The 17,382-nt window shown below is 41.2% G+C and overlaps 1 protein-coding gene across 2 annotated transcripts in view; it reads right to left on the minus strand.

Moving 5' to 3' along the window:
- The window catches only part of ttll7 (tubulin tyrosine ligase-like family, member 7), a 59,835-nt gene that overhangs the window by 7,111 nt on the left and 35,342 nt on the right, over positions 1 to 17,382 (minus strand). For both annotated transcript variants that reach the window (XM_053512609.1, XM_053512610.1), the window contains exons 11-18: positions 16,965 to 17,112; positions 16,173 to 16,246; positions 14,715 to 14,850; positions 11,976 to 12,062; positions 10,883 to 11,078; positions 9,120 to 9,454; positions 8,161 to 8,295; positions 6,953 to 7,033 (exon numbers count right to left, since the gene is read on the minus strand). In XM_053512609.1, the coding sequence (XP_053368584.1) occupies positions 6,953 to 7,033; positions 8,161 to 8,295; positions 9,120 to 9,454; positions 10,883 to 11,078; positions 11,976 to 12,062; positions 14,715 to 14,850; positions 16,173 to 16,246; positions 16,965 to 17,112 (1,192 nt within the window). The remainder of the gene's footprint in view (positions 1 to 6,952; positions 7,034 to 8,160; positions 8,296 to 9,119; positions 9,455 to 10,882; positions 11,079 to 11,975; positions 12,063 to 14,714; positions 14,851 to 16,172; positions 16,247 to 16,964; positions 17,113 to 17,382) is intronic.

Below are 17,382 nucleotides of genomic sequence, written 5' to 3' on the forward strand. Positions count from 1 at the left end.
GAGAGAGAAGAAAAGATGAAAAGACAGGTGCAGAGACTGAACAGGGTGATTGGAGTGCAAGGTTGAAAGATAAGTACTAGAAAGTCTAAACTGAGGCTAAACAGGCTGAAGAACCCTAACAGTCTCACTGACTGATTGGCAATTTTCTGCCACATGACACTCAGGTTTAATGATCGACTGTGAGAAATTCTCTGCACATCCATCCTTTATATTTCAACTAATATTTAACATACTAATGGAAATGTATTATATTACATATGTCATTCTCACAGTATATGTTTTAAAGCTCACGTACAATTTTAAGGAAAGCGTCTAAACACTTTGGAAGGTGGGAGGAAACCAGAGTACCCGGAGGAAACCCACACACCCAACACATCGAGCCTGGCCATGATTGGACCCCGGACCCTGGAGGTGGAACACGACAGTGCAAACCACTACACCACCGTGTCGCCCTCATGTTGGTTCATACCTTGAGAAAATGATTCATATTCAGATTTGTGCTCAGCATGCATTTAAGTAATTTTTCGTTTTACATACTGTAATTCACTACATGTATTTTATACTTCCATCGTTCCCGTACCTTTTAAACAAGATCCTGCTATATAAATGAACATGATGTCCAATGCAAAAGACAAATAATCATAAATGTAGTTTAGACCGATACCATAATAACCTGCTGAAAGGGCAAAATTGATAATTACCCAGCATGCTTTATATAGACTGAGGCTAGTTCTTATAAATAGCTCTGTTTGTATGTTTGCAAATTTGTCTCATTTTAGCAGTTTGGGTTCCATCCACACCAACTGGCTGCCAGCCTTTAAATTAACACTTTATACATAAACGAGTTACATACAGTTTATCCTAACAATAACAGAGATGCAGGCCAAACGAATAAACTAAAATGGTACCAAGAGTGCCAGAAAGTGCCGGGCTTAGCGAGAGGTAAAAATGCTTTGGCCGTCAGTTATAGTTGTAGAGTACATGTGAACAATTCACAATGATTTATAGTCATGTGTTTTGTGTAAAATCATCTGACTGTAGCGGGTCTTAGTATTCAGCAAACGCAACCACAGACATCATAAAACTTTTTTTCACGATGCTGTAATTTATTTAACAAAAATGAATCCAAAAAAAAAAAGAAGAAAAAAAAAAGTGGGCAATACTAAGTGCCCCCCCTTATTGCTTCCACCTTTAAAAAGGTAAGTTGCAGCCAGGTGCTGCTAATCATCAGCCCTTGATTAATTGATCCTCAGCAGGTGTGCAGACCTCTATAAAAGCAGAAGTTTTGGCAGTTTGCTGGTCTGGGGCATTTAGGTGCGTGTTAACACGATGCCAAGAGGGAAAGACATAAGCTATGGTCTTTGAGAAGCAATTGTTGCTGCACATCAGTCTGGAAAGGGTTATAAAACCATTTCCAAACAATTTGGAGTTCAGTCTTCTACAGTGAGAAAGTTTATTTACAAGTGGGAAGCATTTAAGTCAGTTGCCAATCTCCATAGTGGTGGACGTTCCAGGACATTCACCCCAAGAGCGGACCATGCAATACACGGAGAAATACAAAACAAAAACAAAGAGCTACATCTCAGACCCTACAGGCCTGACTGAGCATGTGAAATGTTAATGCCCCTGACAGCACAAATAGAAGAAGACTGAACAAGTAAGGTTTGTGTGGATGGGTGCCAGGAGCGTCTTCTGCATAAAACGAACATGGAAGCACAACCGAGGTTCACAAAACTGCATCTGAACAAACCACAATGCTTCGGGAACAATGTCCTATGGACAGAAGAGACCAAAGTGGAGTTGTTTGGCCTTGATGCACTGTGCCATCTTAGCCAAACACAGCGTTTCAGCAGAAACACAACATACCCACTGTCAAGCATGGCAGTGGAGGGTGGGCTTGTTTTGCAGCCAAAGGACCTGGGCACCTTGCAATCGTTGAGTCAACCATGAATTCCTCTGTATTCTAGGGGCAAATGTGAGACATCTGTCCGACGGCTACTGTAAAGTCTGGTCGAAACCGGGTCATGTTACAATAATCCGAAGCACAATAGGAAATATATATGAGAATGAGCGGAAAATAATCGAAAAAAGATTGTATTTCCCTAACACTAAGTAGACACTCTACTTTTATTATGTGTTTACACAAAACACATAGAATTAAAAGAGGGGTTACTAACTTTAACACATACTGTATGTCATAACGCCATATTTAAATTTTTAAATGTTGCCTTTAGATGCCATTCTACTCCTGTGTGCATGTAAGTAATCTTGGCCAAAACTTGCAATTCAGGGTGAAATATAATGCTAACTGCTACTGAATATTTAATTGTAGTAACTGTCAGTACATCAGAAACTGATGCTAATGCTGAGAAGTGGATAATTGGAATGCTTGGGTCAAACAATTCTGAGGTCTGAATACAGATGTGTAAAATGTTGGTATCACAGTACTTCTTCAGTACGTAATCCTTCACTGAATGCACTGACTCTTCAATATACTTTATAATGCTTATCCTGTACAGGGTCATGAAAGGTAAAAGTAAGTCCTTTTAAAAGACAAGGTTTGATGTGTGCCACCCTCCACTGATCACCACTTTTGTCCATTATTTTTTATGTGGCTAACTTGTGAATAAATACAGCATGTTATCAGAATAATTTTTGGCATCCCACTGCAACTATATATCCAGTTTTGGTGAACCTGTGCCCTTTCTGTTTTTGCTAACTTCTCTGTACAACTGTACGGAGCAGAAAAGCATCGCAGAAGGAACAACACATCAAGCCTCGAGGCGGATAGGATACGAACAGCAGAAGCCCACATTGGCTTCCACTAGTGTCAGCCAAGAACAGAAAGCTGGGCACAGGCTCACCAAAACAGGACAGTTAAATACTGGAGAAATGGAGCCTGGTCTGATGAATCTCAGTTTCTGCTGAGACACACAGATGGTAGGGTCAGAATTTGGCACCAACTGCATGAATCCATGGGACCCAGACTGCCTTGTGTCAACAGTCCAGCCTAGTGGAGGTGGTGTAATGGTGTGAATTTTTTTTTTTTTTTTGCACACTTTGGGGCCATTAATACCAATTATTGCTTGAATGCCACTGCCTATTTGAGTATTGAGGCTTAATGGCCACAATTTACCATCTTCTAACGGCTACTTCCAGCATAATAACGCACCATGTCACAAAGCCAAAATTGTTTTAAACAGGTTTCATGAACATGACAATAAATTCAATGTTCTTTAGTGGCTTTCCCAGATCTAAAACCTATAAACACCTCAGTTATGTGGTAGAACGGGAGATTTACGGCATGAAAGTAAACATCTGTAGAAATTGTGATGCATCATGTCAACACAGACCAGAATCTTAAAGAAATTTTTCCAACATCTAGTAGAATCTGTGCCCTGATGAACGAAGGCTGTTGTGAGAGCCAAGGGAGGCCCTACCCAGGGTTCATATAGTGTTCCTAAAAAAGGTTTCACTGAGTTATTATACAGTGGGGTCTGAATTTTTTTTCATTAAACAAAGAAATACAAAATGTTTTGAAAGCCTTAATTAAAACTTGACAAGAGTAAATGCTTGATTTCTTGGATATTTTGTAACTAGCACTATTTCCATGTTTCTATTTAAATGTAAGCAAAGTTGTAGTATTTCTAAGCATCCACTTTTCACTTATGTTGTCAATAATATAATTTTGTAATTGTAATAATTACATATTAAATTAAAAACCTATGCAAAACAAGCATTTTCACTAGTCGTCTGTACCAAAATGTATACAACTGCATCCTAATTTAGTAGCCGTTAAGTGTATACTGTATATATACATACGAAAACACACACGCATACAAAAATAGTATACGTCTAGTACGTAGCTCATTGAAAGACAAAAGGGCACTGTGTGCCGAATCGAACCCAAATCCAATCATTTCCCAGCTCATTTCAATCTGCGATGCGCTTCACAGACTGCAGAGACGCTAACAGCATGGTAGTCCTGCGATAAGATCAAGGAAACTGATGCTTATCAAGGAACTGGTGCTTCATTATTTGGAGCTGGGTGTTGCAGCAAGGTAAATGAAGTGGTAATACATTCGGACAGGACGGGAGCGTGGTGTATGTACAGCCCATCTGGCAGACGATTGTGAGCAGCCAGGATGTGCTGCAACGATCTTGATAGCAAGAAAGGTGAGAGCAGCTGTTACTTAGCAACCCCTGCGGTGCGGGATTCTCACAGTAACTCATGCCATTATTCTAAATGTAACATGAGAGAAAAGGAAAAAAAAAAAGAAAAATCCACCACAACCCCACCAAACTTTAGGATATTTTGTACAAACTAAATAAATACGATTTCTTAAGAGTTTGGTGCCACAATACAATAGATTATTGGATAATAAAATACTACCACCACTATCACCAACAACAACAACAACAATAATAATAATAATAATAATAATAATCTTAATAATAATCATAATAATAATCATAATCATAGGTTGTTTCTCCACCTATTATTATCAGCAGGCTCATTAAACAAAACCCTTTATTCTTGATGGAGAGGGAAAAACAGAGCTTATCATATCATTCCAAGAAAAAATGCCCTCACTCTGCACAAAGCCATGAAATTCACGCTCCATGGGAATGAATAAAAACTCAGACTGGGTATTTTGGAAAGACAAATCCACATGACAAGTCCTTATATCAGCAGTCTTACACCACAATGGAGAAATGTAAGAACTTCATGACATTTCTCCACTCTGAGGAAGACTAGGAGTGCTGATATAACAATTCTTAATCAATTAGTAATATTTTTCAAAAATTGTTACCTCATCACAAAATAGTGCACGATGCAGGAATCCATCCAATCAAACATTTGAAGTAAAAAAAAAATCTAATTAAGCATATTCTGGAGAGAAACGGGAACAATGTCAAGCGGGACTCAAGACAGGTGTGTAGGCTTCCCCTAAGCAGGCACCTACATTTCCTTTCATAAATTACTTTGCAGAAGTGAGTTACTTGCTCACTAATTAGTGCATTGATCCTGTATCAGTCTGAACTTATTTTAAAGGCATATTTACAGCATTTTTAGACATTTGTTCTGTAAAGCAAAAAAAAATAATCAGAGAACAACAATTAATAAATAGAAGTCTACTGTATAATCTCTAATCGGTTTAGGACAAATAAATTAAATAATGTCAATGTTATATATTACATTATATACTGTAAATGGCCCTGAAAACAGTAGCATCAATGGGAGTCGGCAACCATTCCATAATCGGTCATCAGTTTAAGTAAACCAATCAATGATCCGTTAATAATCGGTTTAAACGCACAGTACAATGACCCTTATCACTCGTTGTGTTTCCTGAAAATCAATCCCGACAACATTCTCTGTCGTCACACCCAGAGTACGTTATGTACATCACATAAGTACATCAGCTAGGATTACTTGCATAAGCATCTATTAATGTATCGTATTAACATTACAAACATGACACCGCTGTCAAAGCAGAAGTACACTGTCATTGTAGACCATCTAGTATTTATCAATGTACACATACTGTTCTCCTTGTGACAGATTTTGCATATCACGCCTTGTCAAGATTTTTCTTCCTTGGTGGTTTACTTGTAATATTTTTTTTTTTGCTAAAATCAAAGTACACCCACATCTGGGAATCGCCTGTTTTTTTCTCTCTAAAATTGTAGTTCACCTTGAAATAAATTATCTGCGACTTTACACGGCCGTGTTGTGAGCATGCACAGTTACAGTATCTGCATTATATGCAAGCCCGTGCCTTAAGCATGTTTGGGCTACACAGCAGTTGTCTGAGTGCACAGACAAAAGCATGCACTATGGTGTGTTTTCTTTTTAAAAAATTAAATGCCTAAAATAGATGGCAACTTTTTTCATAATTGATCACTTAAAATGCACAGGAAATTAACCGATAGGTATTGCCTATAATCGATGACTGTCCCATTGATAATAATAAGTCTTATAAAATGATAAATACACAGAAAGTCACTCTATTAAACTGTAGTGACTGTATTAATCAGTGATTATTATCATAACCCATGTTAGCATGAAGAGAATTCAGTTGAATAAAAAGAAAAGTTCCTTGCAAAGAGATTTAAAGTGCCATACAGTAGGTGAGTTTTATGTCATTTGATTAGACAGAGAAAGATGTGGATTATGCTGATACCCAAAGTGGTAACTTGTTAGGACTTCTTTAAAATTTGGCAAAGGTGCTCGTTTTCCATAAGGAGATTAGGTTACGCATTTGGTGTCATGGAATAGAAACGGGTACTTGTGGTGTCCTCCGTTTTCATGTAGGGTCAGGGGTAGCTCAGTGGTTAAGGCATTGGACTACGGTTCGGAAGATCCCAGGTTCGAACCCCACAACCACCAAGATGCCACTGTTGGGCCCTTGAGCAAGGCCCTTAACCCTCATCCTGCTCAGATGTGTAATGAGATACAAATGTAAGTCGCTCTGGATAAGAGCGTCTGCCAAATGCCTAAATGTAAATGTGTGACGATAACTAGACTTTAAAATGCTATACGCCAATGTCAGTTTAGGAAAGTCTAGTTTTCTGAATTATATACAGTAAGAAAAATCAAGCTGGCACAAAAGCCAGTGCAGTATCAGTGTTCAAAACTTTCCCCTCGCTCGGCTGGCGACCGTCAGTAAAGCTTCTACTGTATACTGATAACGGTAAAAGATTACCACTTATGTTGCTGCACAAAATATTTAACAGACACAATGTGAAAGATTAATACAACCAGAGTGGAAGGTTTTAGTAAAAAAAAAAATAATAATAATAAATAAATATATATATATATATATAATTCATATTTATAACTATGGATCAGTTTTAGAATTTTTAATTCCATATTTCCGTCAAATTAGTAATCTTTAAGTTCTACTGTATATAACTCTATCATAAAAGTGGATTTATAATACTTTACCTTTCTTTGTTTTGTGGCATCCAACTTCACAAGCCAATAAGAAGCAACTTTTGGTTTATGATATTTCCAGTTGTTTAAAATCTGTAGATGACAAAAAACAACAACAACAACAAAACATTACATTCGTTTTGTGACAAAAGACAACATTTCTGTCCCATTAAGTATGCTTCTCCCATTAAGTCGCCCATATTCGGTGCATTTTTCCCCCTCAGGCATTTCCTAAGTATGGACCTGCTAAGTTGTTTTTACATTATTTGAACAGTTTTTTACTACTGTGAAATAAAATCAATGCCTCTCTGCAAATGCATGCATAAACAAAGACAAATCTTGACACAAACAGACCACGCGGCGTTCTTTCTCCTCTTTCTTTCTGCGGTGAGACGCTGCACACTTTATTGTTTCCTTTATTCATTTTTAACTAGTTCATAGATCAATCTTAATGTGTGACTACACTGAGATTATTATCAATTTTGAACAGGCAAATCTTTCTCCGGATACTTGTTCTCTCATCAGCACGCCTTGTCCCTGCGTTACTGATCTAATATTCTATTTATGTTCTGTAGTGGACTTGCAAGTCAAGACAAATCTCTGGCTCGTTCCTCCACAGAGGAAACGAACCGTGGACATGGTTACAATGAAGGATGATGGCGGAGCACTCAGGCATTGATATGGTCATAAACGTTAAATTCATCTTCTTGGATAAATCATTAATAATTCATTTAGGACTACATCTTCTCCATACTAATCAGGAGGCCATAAATTACCCTGATGCACACAGATAGGCAAATTACACTCTTCAACTTTCTAATGTAGGACAGATTTTGGAGTTTTTGTAAATACAATTCATGGACCGGTATGAGTCCAAAAGAATCCTTTCTGAATTATTATGATATTAATAATAGTATTATTATAAAACTTTATTTCATTACTTGAGAGACACTGCAAAGACAAAACTTGCAAACATTTGTTATTTTATTCCCTTTCAAAGTGCAAAAATGTTATGATATTGGAAAGGGTCTCAAACAGGTGCTGCTGCCCAGCTGCGTTTTCCATGGCGACGGCTAATAGCTCTCATTAACCATACAGGTGGACGGCTAATGACATTATGTACGAAATGAGAGAGAGCGAGAGAGCGAGAGACAGAGCTACAGGCAGCGCTCTCCGCAAATGAGCTGGGGGAACGAGAGGAGCACGGCGTACTATCTCACCTCGTCCAGCACGGCCTCCGCTTCTTCCTCGCTCTTCCCTGGGAATCGGATGCGCAACTCCCCCAGCGCGGCCAGCGTCTGCCGCGTCAGCTCCGCCTCCTGCTCCTTGCTCCTCGCGTTCAGCAGGGACTCTCCCTATGGCGCGCGCACACACACACAAACACACACACACACACACAACACAATGAAGATGAATTAGTGCACGCTGCCTTTTTTCCTTCCGTCATCAGCTTTTCCTTTCCTCACCGCTCTCCGCAGGCCTGGAGAGCGAGGCAAACCGAGGATGCCACAATTAGAGTGGCACAGCCGCAAGCTATTGCTTGGCGGCTCCAGCCTGGATCCCAGAGGTACCTGCTGTGCCAGATGAGCCCAGGTGACTGGAGGTTGGCTCAGCATGTCAGAACTGTCAGGTTGTGAGACGGAGTGTAAAAGTGCCAGTGCTGCTCTGACTGTGGGACATCTTAACACTCGTTACAAAGAGTGCTTAAAGAGAGGAGCGCTGCAGAACGGAGGGAGTTTAGGGGCTAGTCAGATTAGCATAAAGAAGAGAGAAAGTGTGAGCTGGGACACATGTTAGAGGGAGCAAATGAGGTGTGTGTAAAGGGGCTACGCATGTGTTACAATAAGATGTGGAGGAGATGGAGCCATGGAGCATATTCTGACCTGTTTATGAACACATTTATATGCGTGCACCTCATTACACAGAAATTCATGCTGCATGGCAACCGCTTAGGTGTGCACAGGAGCCCGGTGTGTAATAGTGATCCTAATTAAAAAAGATTAACTTACCTGTTTTATGTAATAACGGCAGGTAAATAAATTCATCAAATTGTGTATATGTCTGTAATTTGGGTTTAGCTGCACGGACGTGCGTAACTGCATTTTTTTTTTTTTTGGTTTTATAATGAAAGTAGAAATGCTTAAATGTGTGTTTGTGTGTGTATGTGTTTTACACTTGCCATGGTGGAGTGGATAGTGCCCAGGCTGCTGCTGTGGGGCATTCTGTGGGCAGAACTGTTGCGGCTGAGAGAGTGTGAGCGCAGAGCAGTGTGGGGTCGAACCAATGATGTCGTTGGAGCCAAAGCTCCTGCGTGGGCTGATGCCACACCAGTGCCTCCCATCTGTGGCAGACTCTTGTTCGAGGTGCCTCTATTGTCACTGCTGGGAGACTGTCCACTCAAAGAAGAGATGGAGCGTGGGCATGAGACAGAGCGGCGGATGAGTCCTGACAGAGCTGGTGAAGATAGAGAACCCAATTTCTCTGGTTTGGGAGACGGCTTCCAGTGCACACGACCTGACAGATAGAATAATAAAAAAAAAAAAGCTTTTTAACATTTCATTTTGTTTGTTTGTTTGTTTGTTTATTTATTTTACCACTCAGGGGGTAGAATATCCAGAATTAAGTGCTTGAACTAAATAACTGAGCTCAGAGAAAAATGAACAGCCTCTTAGATACACACAAAAGCCTGACAGGCCTGTATTGAGGCGCAAATGATGTCAACACCCCCCCCGCCCCAACCACCAGCACCCCCCAACCCCCCCGCCCCCACCCATTCCCTGACAACAAATACAGAATGACTGCGGCTTCCATTAATCACAAAGGCATGTGCTAGTCTTAGTAGCCTGGCTCTGCAGTTTTCGGATTAGAGCCGCAGCAGCTTTTGCCCACATGCGCACTGAAGTGTTGAACGACCTCCAGCTTGTCCACGGGCCAGCCGGCCTCGGTGTTCTGCCTGCGAGTCTTGAGGGAAGGAAGTTGCCAAGTCGTGCGCATTATAGGGGCTTAGCTTAGGCCACCCCCAGACGGGGCGTCAAAGTCACTCCAGCCTCAGCGACTCACTCACCCCTCAAACTTCAGCCAAATCATGGCTTTGTCCTTCATTCCGAAGCTAATGGAAAAACTGGAGGGTTTGACCGCTTGCTCGAGCAAAAAAAGAATCTTTAAACAATCCGCTCTAGCCCTGTGACACTTCAATACATGCTGCTGTGGTGTGATAGCAAGACCTGGGGCATGCAAGTGGAAAGGCAGGTGAAGAAAGAAGAAGAAAAAAAAAATAACATAGTTATAAAGAACTATATGTTCGTGGACCCCAAAGGAAGCTGGAAACCTTTCCAATTGAAGAGAATCGGGTTTGTTTGCTCTCTTTTCAGGGTAAACCGAAAGCCTTGAATTGCACCTCACCCAAGCTGAGACCCTAGCCTCCTTACAGACTAGTGGACTGAAACACATCAAAAAAGCTCATTAAAGCCACTGTGTATGGGAGCCGAGAGAGCTCTCAAGCTATCACCCACTACTGCCAGCCAGTCAAATTAAGAGTCTCTGGACTGCGCCATCAGATCTTTGTGACCCTAATTAAAAAAGATGGATTTTGCTTGTTTCATGTATTAATTAGGTAAACAAGTGCATTAAACTAGATTTACATCTGTAATTTGGGGTTAGCGCTGCCGCTGACACCACTAGATTGCGTAATTGTGTCTAGAGTTGGTCTGGCCAGAAAAAAGGCTTGGGGGGGGGGGGGGTTGCATGTCTGTCTGTGACAATGGTAGAAGTTTGTTTAAGTAATTAAGAAGCCTTCATAGTTGTAGGAACAGCATCAAGGGAATGATTTCCTATCGAAGGCGGTGATATAAAAGAAGAGGGAATGAGCGCAGCGTAGAGGAGACTGGCCGTAACTGGCCCCGGAGGAGTACTAATAAAGAATCATTTCCTTCACAGACTTACTGGAACGCTCAGAGGCTTTCTGTTTGCTCTCCCCAGCCTCACTGGGAACCTTCTTCTCCTGGAGGTCATTGGTGCTCTCGTCTTCTTCATCGGTGTTCGAGCCTGACGTTCTGCTACTGTTGCAGCTGCCTGAGCTGTCTTCATAGTCTCTGTGCCTCCTGGGCATCTGGGCGCTCTCGGGCATGGAGGACAAGGCCTGCAGAGACAGATAGACATGTCCAAGCCAATGATGTCCAGTGACATTGGGGGGAAAAGACAATGTTAAACAGAGTCAGCTCCTTGGCGGATATAGCCTTCATCCTGACTCCAATTAGCATTTGTCATCAGCGGTAGCTAAGGTGACATGACTGGAGAGAGTGGGTGGAGAAAGTGATGGTGGGGAAAAGGGAGGGGGAGCGGGATTGTGACACGGCCCTTGGTGTGCACCTTGATGACAAGTACAGTGTAGACCTGCCTGTGATTAATGTCACAGCTGAGATGCGTTAATTCAGTATAAGTAACTCTGCCCGGATACCACCTTTCACCGCGAAGCATCAGGGAATATTAATTTATCATTTCCTTCCAAGAAAGAAAGATTGGGGAGCAGAGTTAATTGAAGCGAATGCCTGTCCTGCACTCAGGAAGGAACATGCTGTTAGCATTAATAAAGCATTCACATCAGTTATTCAACAGCTAATTTAGCTTGGCTTTCTTTTGCAAAATTAACACTTAGGAAGCTATTGCGAGCACAGGTTTAAACAGACCAATTAGAGAAAGAGGGAGACGGAGACTAAAAAGAGATGGAGACCAACTCAAACATCTATCTCCGTTTGATTGTGCTGCTCTCTGTGGCATATTTAAGTGGGAATGCTTAAAACTGAATCCCGCAGTATTTCAACTGCTTAATTTCTGCCCTGATTTTTCCAGATGGCCCATAATGCACCCCTGGGAGTCTGTCTATCCATCAGATCATTGAGCGCTGTGGGCTCATGAGTTGTCAAGGAAGAAAAGCATACTCAGAAGTGACAGGCGCAAATTAATTTCAACTGATGCCATTTGTGTAAGAATGAACAGTTAGCCTTGATGTATTCGGGGGAAAAAAAACTCAACTTACCTTCACTCCTCTCTGCCTGGACGTCTTCCCCATCAGCTTCTCGTCGTCCAGCTCGCATTGCTCCAGCAGGTCCAGGATATCCTCTTCCTACACGGAAATGTCATATTTAAATGATGCTTATAGCAAACGTCGCTGACGTTGTTTAAAGGGACAAACAATGTGTTCTTCATCAGGATGTCTACATTATCATGTGTTTATTTACATTAGTCTGGATTGATGCACTCAACTAGCAAACTATCATTACATTTTACAGTAGCCTCGTCATTTATTTCTCCAGGCAACCATACTGGAGCTTTTACTTGTCAGACGGGCTGGATAATGAATTAAGGATTTTCCTTCCCTGATCATAACATCAAAAGATCGGGAATTTTTCATACAATTAAATAATTGCCTAAAAATAGATTTTTAATTAAAATGAATAATTTTTAAAGGGATTGGTACAGTATAATTAAAAACATATTTAAATGTGTTTCCATGATTACGGTGCATGTTCCATGACCATAAACATCTTTTTAAAAATTCTTCGTGGTTTTGCCTTTAAGAAAAAAAAAAAAAACATGAACATATTGGATGATTTTTTTAAATGTATTTTCATAATTAATACTAAATATATAATTCAGATAACATGGTTACACTACCAAAGTGATCTCCTGCATCAACACCACTGAAATCACATTACTTTCTTCTTCCCTAATCTTCAGGACATTTTTACACACAGCTTTCTCTTATACATTCTGTACATTTACAGTAAATAGGAATGAGATCACCAGATATGGATAATATGATACCATATTATCATGATACCTTAGTGCCCATACGATTTGCACTGTGATTTTCTACGTTTTTTTTTTTATATTTTAATTTTTTAATATTATTTTTCAATTTTCAAAGAATAACGACACGTATCCAAATACTGTAGTTATATCTCTTGTTTAAACGTGTTTAGGTAACAGGGTTAAATAAATGTTGTGGAACAGTTACTCACACAGGACATGGTTAATAGATTTGCATAAACGTGATTGAAGTTTTTCAAACAAAGGTGTCCTTTTACTGTGTAGTGGCATAGCAATTGGTATTGCAGATCCGACAGACCCTGAGGACCATCCACAACTTGGTTGGCATTCTCTAAACACTCTTTACCTTGTGTGTACACAGTTAGTGTACACAGACTAAATGATAGCTTGGAACTTGGAATCCTTACGGTCTCAAAAAAGCCTGATTGATACGCAATAAATGAAATTGTCTGAAACATCCTTGGCATAAAATGTCACTGAAAAACGGGTCTCAGATGAACATTTGTCTCCAGTCATTAATGCAGGTTTTATAATGAGAAATACTGCCTGTCGTGCACAAAAAAAAAATTCCGTTGAGTTAACATCCGGCTCCTACCGGCTCTTTACTGATGTGTCCCTGGACATATTCATATTCAATTCTATTTCTCACCAAATGCATGCATTCCTCCCTAAATCTAGATTAAAATCCACTGCTCAGGCATCAAGGCAAACAAAACCAAGCTGTAAAATGTTTACATTGCAAGTTAATGTTTTTTATCTTCCCCCTGTTCAGAAAAAGCCACTTCTTATTAAAGGTTCCTTTTTTAACTATTTCTATAACGTGTGTCTCGGTGTTCCCCCCACATGTGTTTGTTAATTATCCAGCCGAAACACCCCCTAGATAATGGATTTGTTTAAATATCTCAAACTCCCTTCATTTCACTCCTCCTGCAAATGCGCTGTTTCTGTGTTTATGTAAATGAGTTACTGCCTAACCCTGCTCCTCCAGAGACCAGCAAATCTGAGCAATAAGCTGAGCGAATATATTACTTCACAATAGTATATATAAGGTCTTCTTATATGAGGTCACAATAGGGGAGAAATGAAAATGTTTCCTCTTAACCCATGGCCAATACAAAAATGGAAAATGCATTTTATTTTAGTTTGTTAAACACGAGACGTCTCTCAATGTCTAAAATGACTAAAAAGTGCATTTTTGCATAATAGTCCCTTTTAATCAAGGCAATTCTAGGCCATTATTTCTTTGCTTTAAAAGTGTTAATGGAATGAAAAGGCAGATTCAGCAACCAGTGTGGCAATGAAAGCAATCCTGACCAAACAAGGCCGGTCCACAGATTAAACTCTATAGGCATCACATGCTGTCCCCACTTTGTGTATATAGAAAGTAGCAGAACAGCCCATATCATCCACTCTAAAGCATTTCTATCTGATTCCACCCCAGGCAGCTTAAACTCCATTAAACTGCAAAGTGCGGATGGGCGATACTTAAAGAGGCCCTGCAACAATGCGGCACGCTGATGCGCCTGGGCTGACATATTCGTGTCTTGAAAAACCTCTTCCACCATCCAAATATCTCTGAAAGGAAGCATGGCACAATGATGAACTCAAGGTGACTATGAATGAAAACAGAGGCCAGAGGGAAAAAGAGTAAAAACAGCAGGCCTTCCTTGTAACAAAAAGGGGTCTCGGGTCTTAAAACATCATGTCCGCTATGGACTGGAAAGCCTTAGACTTGGGCAACGAGGTCATAGCAGGAAGCATAAGGAGGAGCCACGACAACAGCATCTTGCATTATTTCCTTTCTTCTCTTGCTATTTTCTAGCTGAAGGGGAAGTCTAAATACAGAGAAGGAAAGAATGAGAGAAGGAGACACCGGGAGAGCAGAGATAGAAAGGAGGGGGGGGAAGAAAGAGCATTCTGAGCCAGCTGAGACTCAGGTACATGCCTTCATTCGTTTCAGAGGATTATTCATTTCCTTTTGAAGTGAGGCTGCTCGCCCAGCGAGGAACGTCTGAAAGGCAACCGAGAGGAGGCCCTCATACTTCTCCAGGAGCAGCTTGTCATCTGGGGGGTAAATACGTCTGTAAGCAAAGAGAGAAAGAGAGAGAAAGGCGATAGAGGGTGAGCGAGGGGAATGCACCTGCTTATCATATTATTTAAACCGTTCTCAATCACTCTCTTGACACCAGCATTAGTATTATAGTAATGCACTTTTGTTGATGTGACTATTAAGGCGTTGGAAAGACCCTCGAGGCTGAAGAATGAACAGAATACTGTTTCAATGTGAGGAACAAGCCGTGTAGTTACATCATACAGCTAGAAATTACATGTCACGACCTTAATCTATATAAACATAAGGCATTAGGAATGATAAGTAATATCTGTTAGAGTTACACCGTTCTGACTGGTAAATGATCTGCTAACATTTAAGCGTGCTCTTTAGTTAGGAGCTCGGCCAGCTGCGGCATAATCAAGGGATCAACTAATGTAAATGTTAAGATCCTTGGATAAAGCTCTAAAATCCATTAAAGCCTGCATTATGGCGAAACTTGTATAGCAGCAAAAACCTTTTAGAAGCGCCGTGTCTCTTTAAATCTTCTCGCTTCGCCTTCTTCATATGGCGTATGTTTAATTCTTGGTTCAACTGAATCAATTTCTTTTAACGTTTCAGCATATTTTTTTAAGGGTGGGGGGTTATTAGGATAGAAATGCAGGGAATAGAAATTACATCAGTTAAACAAGAACCAGATTCACTCTCCTCGCTTCCTCTGTGCCGTTTTTAAGTGGTGGCGTTATTCCGGAGCGACTCGTCACAATTACTCATCGAGCGGAGTGATAAATGCTAGAGACGCTAAATGGCTTTGGCTCCTCTTTGAAGCAGGCTCCCTGTACCTGAACCCCGTTCCAGTAAACGGAAAAAAGGTTAGTTGGGAGACTCGTCTAATGAGGGCCGCCTTAATCAAGTCCCAGTGCCGCTTCCCAATTGGGGGGTCTTCATTAGGCAGCATGCGAAGAGCAAAGGATGAGGTGAAGCCAAACCACCCCTGACTTGTCTTCTGAAGCAGGCATCTGCTCATCTGACAGGCGAATATTAAAAATTGATGCTCCCTGTACTCAGTGGCCTGACGTGAGAGAAAAGCTCCTGATACTTTGGCATAACATGCCCCGGGTATATGTATGTGCATGTTTAAGTGCGTGTGTGCATACCAAGGGGCATTCAATTCCAGACCCCGGCCGCTGTCTTTTATCATTTCTGCCTTCTACTCTTTCTCCGTCCTTTTCTGAACTGGGCTGTGCAGCTCTACTTTCCCTGTTGCTTTATTCTCCAGGGAGACTCCTGCTCCTTATCTGACCTTATAAATGTAAGATGTGTCCCACGGGTGGAGATGCTCCTGTGGCCTACCTGTAGTTCCCCAGATGACGCTTTTCATACTCCTCCCTGGAGATCTGCTTGCGGACCTGGGCAAGTCTCTCTTTCTAAAACAAAAATATACAAAGGTGAGGACCTAAGAAAGGATACAACTCCATTGGCCATCTTTCGACAAACAACAACAACAACAACACCAGGCGTCCACCTACCCCATTAGAGGTGCCTTAATGAAGTCAAGTATCAAAGAGTGAACAGAGCGCCCGATGCAACAACAAAAAAAAAAAACTACACTTGTTAATACGGAGAGCCGAATCATGATTCATATGGATTTAAGTCCCGCGTTCCCATTTTAATACATCAAAAACGGTAATTGTGAAAAGGTCAGATGGTCAATTTGCAGCATAGCAGCAGGGTGCCTCCAATTATAGTCACTGATCTCTGCTAAACACTAGAACATGATCGCTCGCCGAAGCCCCCCACCATCCCACGCTCTTACCCTCTTATGCACTTTTCGCCCTGGCCTTTGAAAATACCACCTACCTGCGGCAATTTTACATTCATTCATCACTTGATACGATAAAGCTTGGCCCGAAAGACCAATCAAGAGCTGGACTGGAGCACAGAGCACGTCTCGCCGAACTGCCACTTAAAAGTTTGAAATGTATTACCTCTGTAATTTCTGAACATGAATAATTAAATACTACATTGTCGCCCTGAACTGCCAACGAAGCATTACGCGGGAGCCTGGGGAAAAGTTTTAGAGAAAGTTACTGCAAGAAGAAGAAGAAGAAGAAGAAGAAGAAGAAAAAAGATATTCCGTCTCACCAGCTCTTCTTTCCTCCTCTCCAGGGTGAGGCGCTGCTTTTCCCAGTCAGATGAACCTGCTGAAAGTTTCTTCATGGTGCCTTGGCCGTAGAGGCGTCGCTGCGCCTCGGCCTTTTGCTGAGCCAGGTTTCGACGCTTATCGCTTGCTCTGTAGAGAGGAAAAAACTCTTTTGGCTTTTTTTGGACACCATGCTTTTAAGATCTCTTTACATCCCAGCCTCTGTATTACTAATTCCGAGCACTAAAGAAGTCATCTGAACTTGCTGGAACAGGGAAGACTGGTCGCTCAGATGCTGACGATTTACCGCCTGCTTAATGCCGCGATGCGTTGGCTTTAAAGTCGGAATGACTCCGCAGTGCTGTACTAAAAAGTCTGGAGAGGCTGGAATGAATTCACTCTGGCATGTGAGACCACAAT

The sequence above is a fragment of the Clarias gariepinus genome, chromosome 15 (genome assembly GCF_024256425.1).
Source record: "Clarias gariepinus isolate MV-2021 ecotype Netherlands chromosome 15, CGAR_prim_01v2, whole genome shotgun sequence".
Taxonomy (NCBI): Eukaryota; Metazoa; Chordata; class Actinopteri; order Siluriformes; family Clariidae; genus Clarias; species Clarias gariepinus.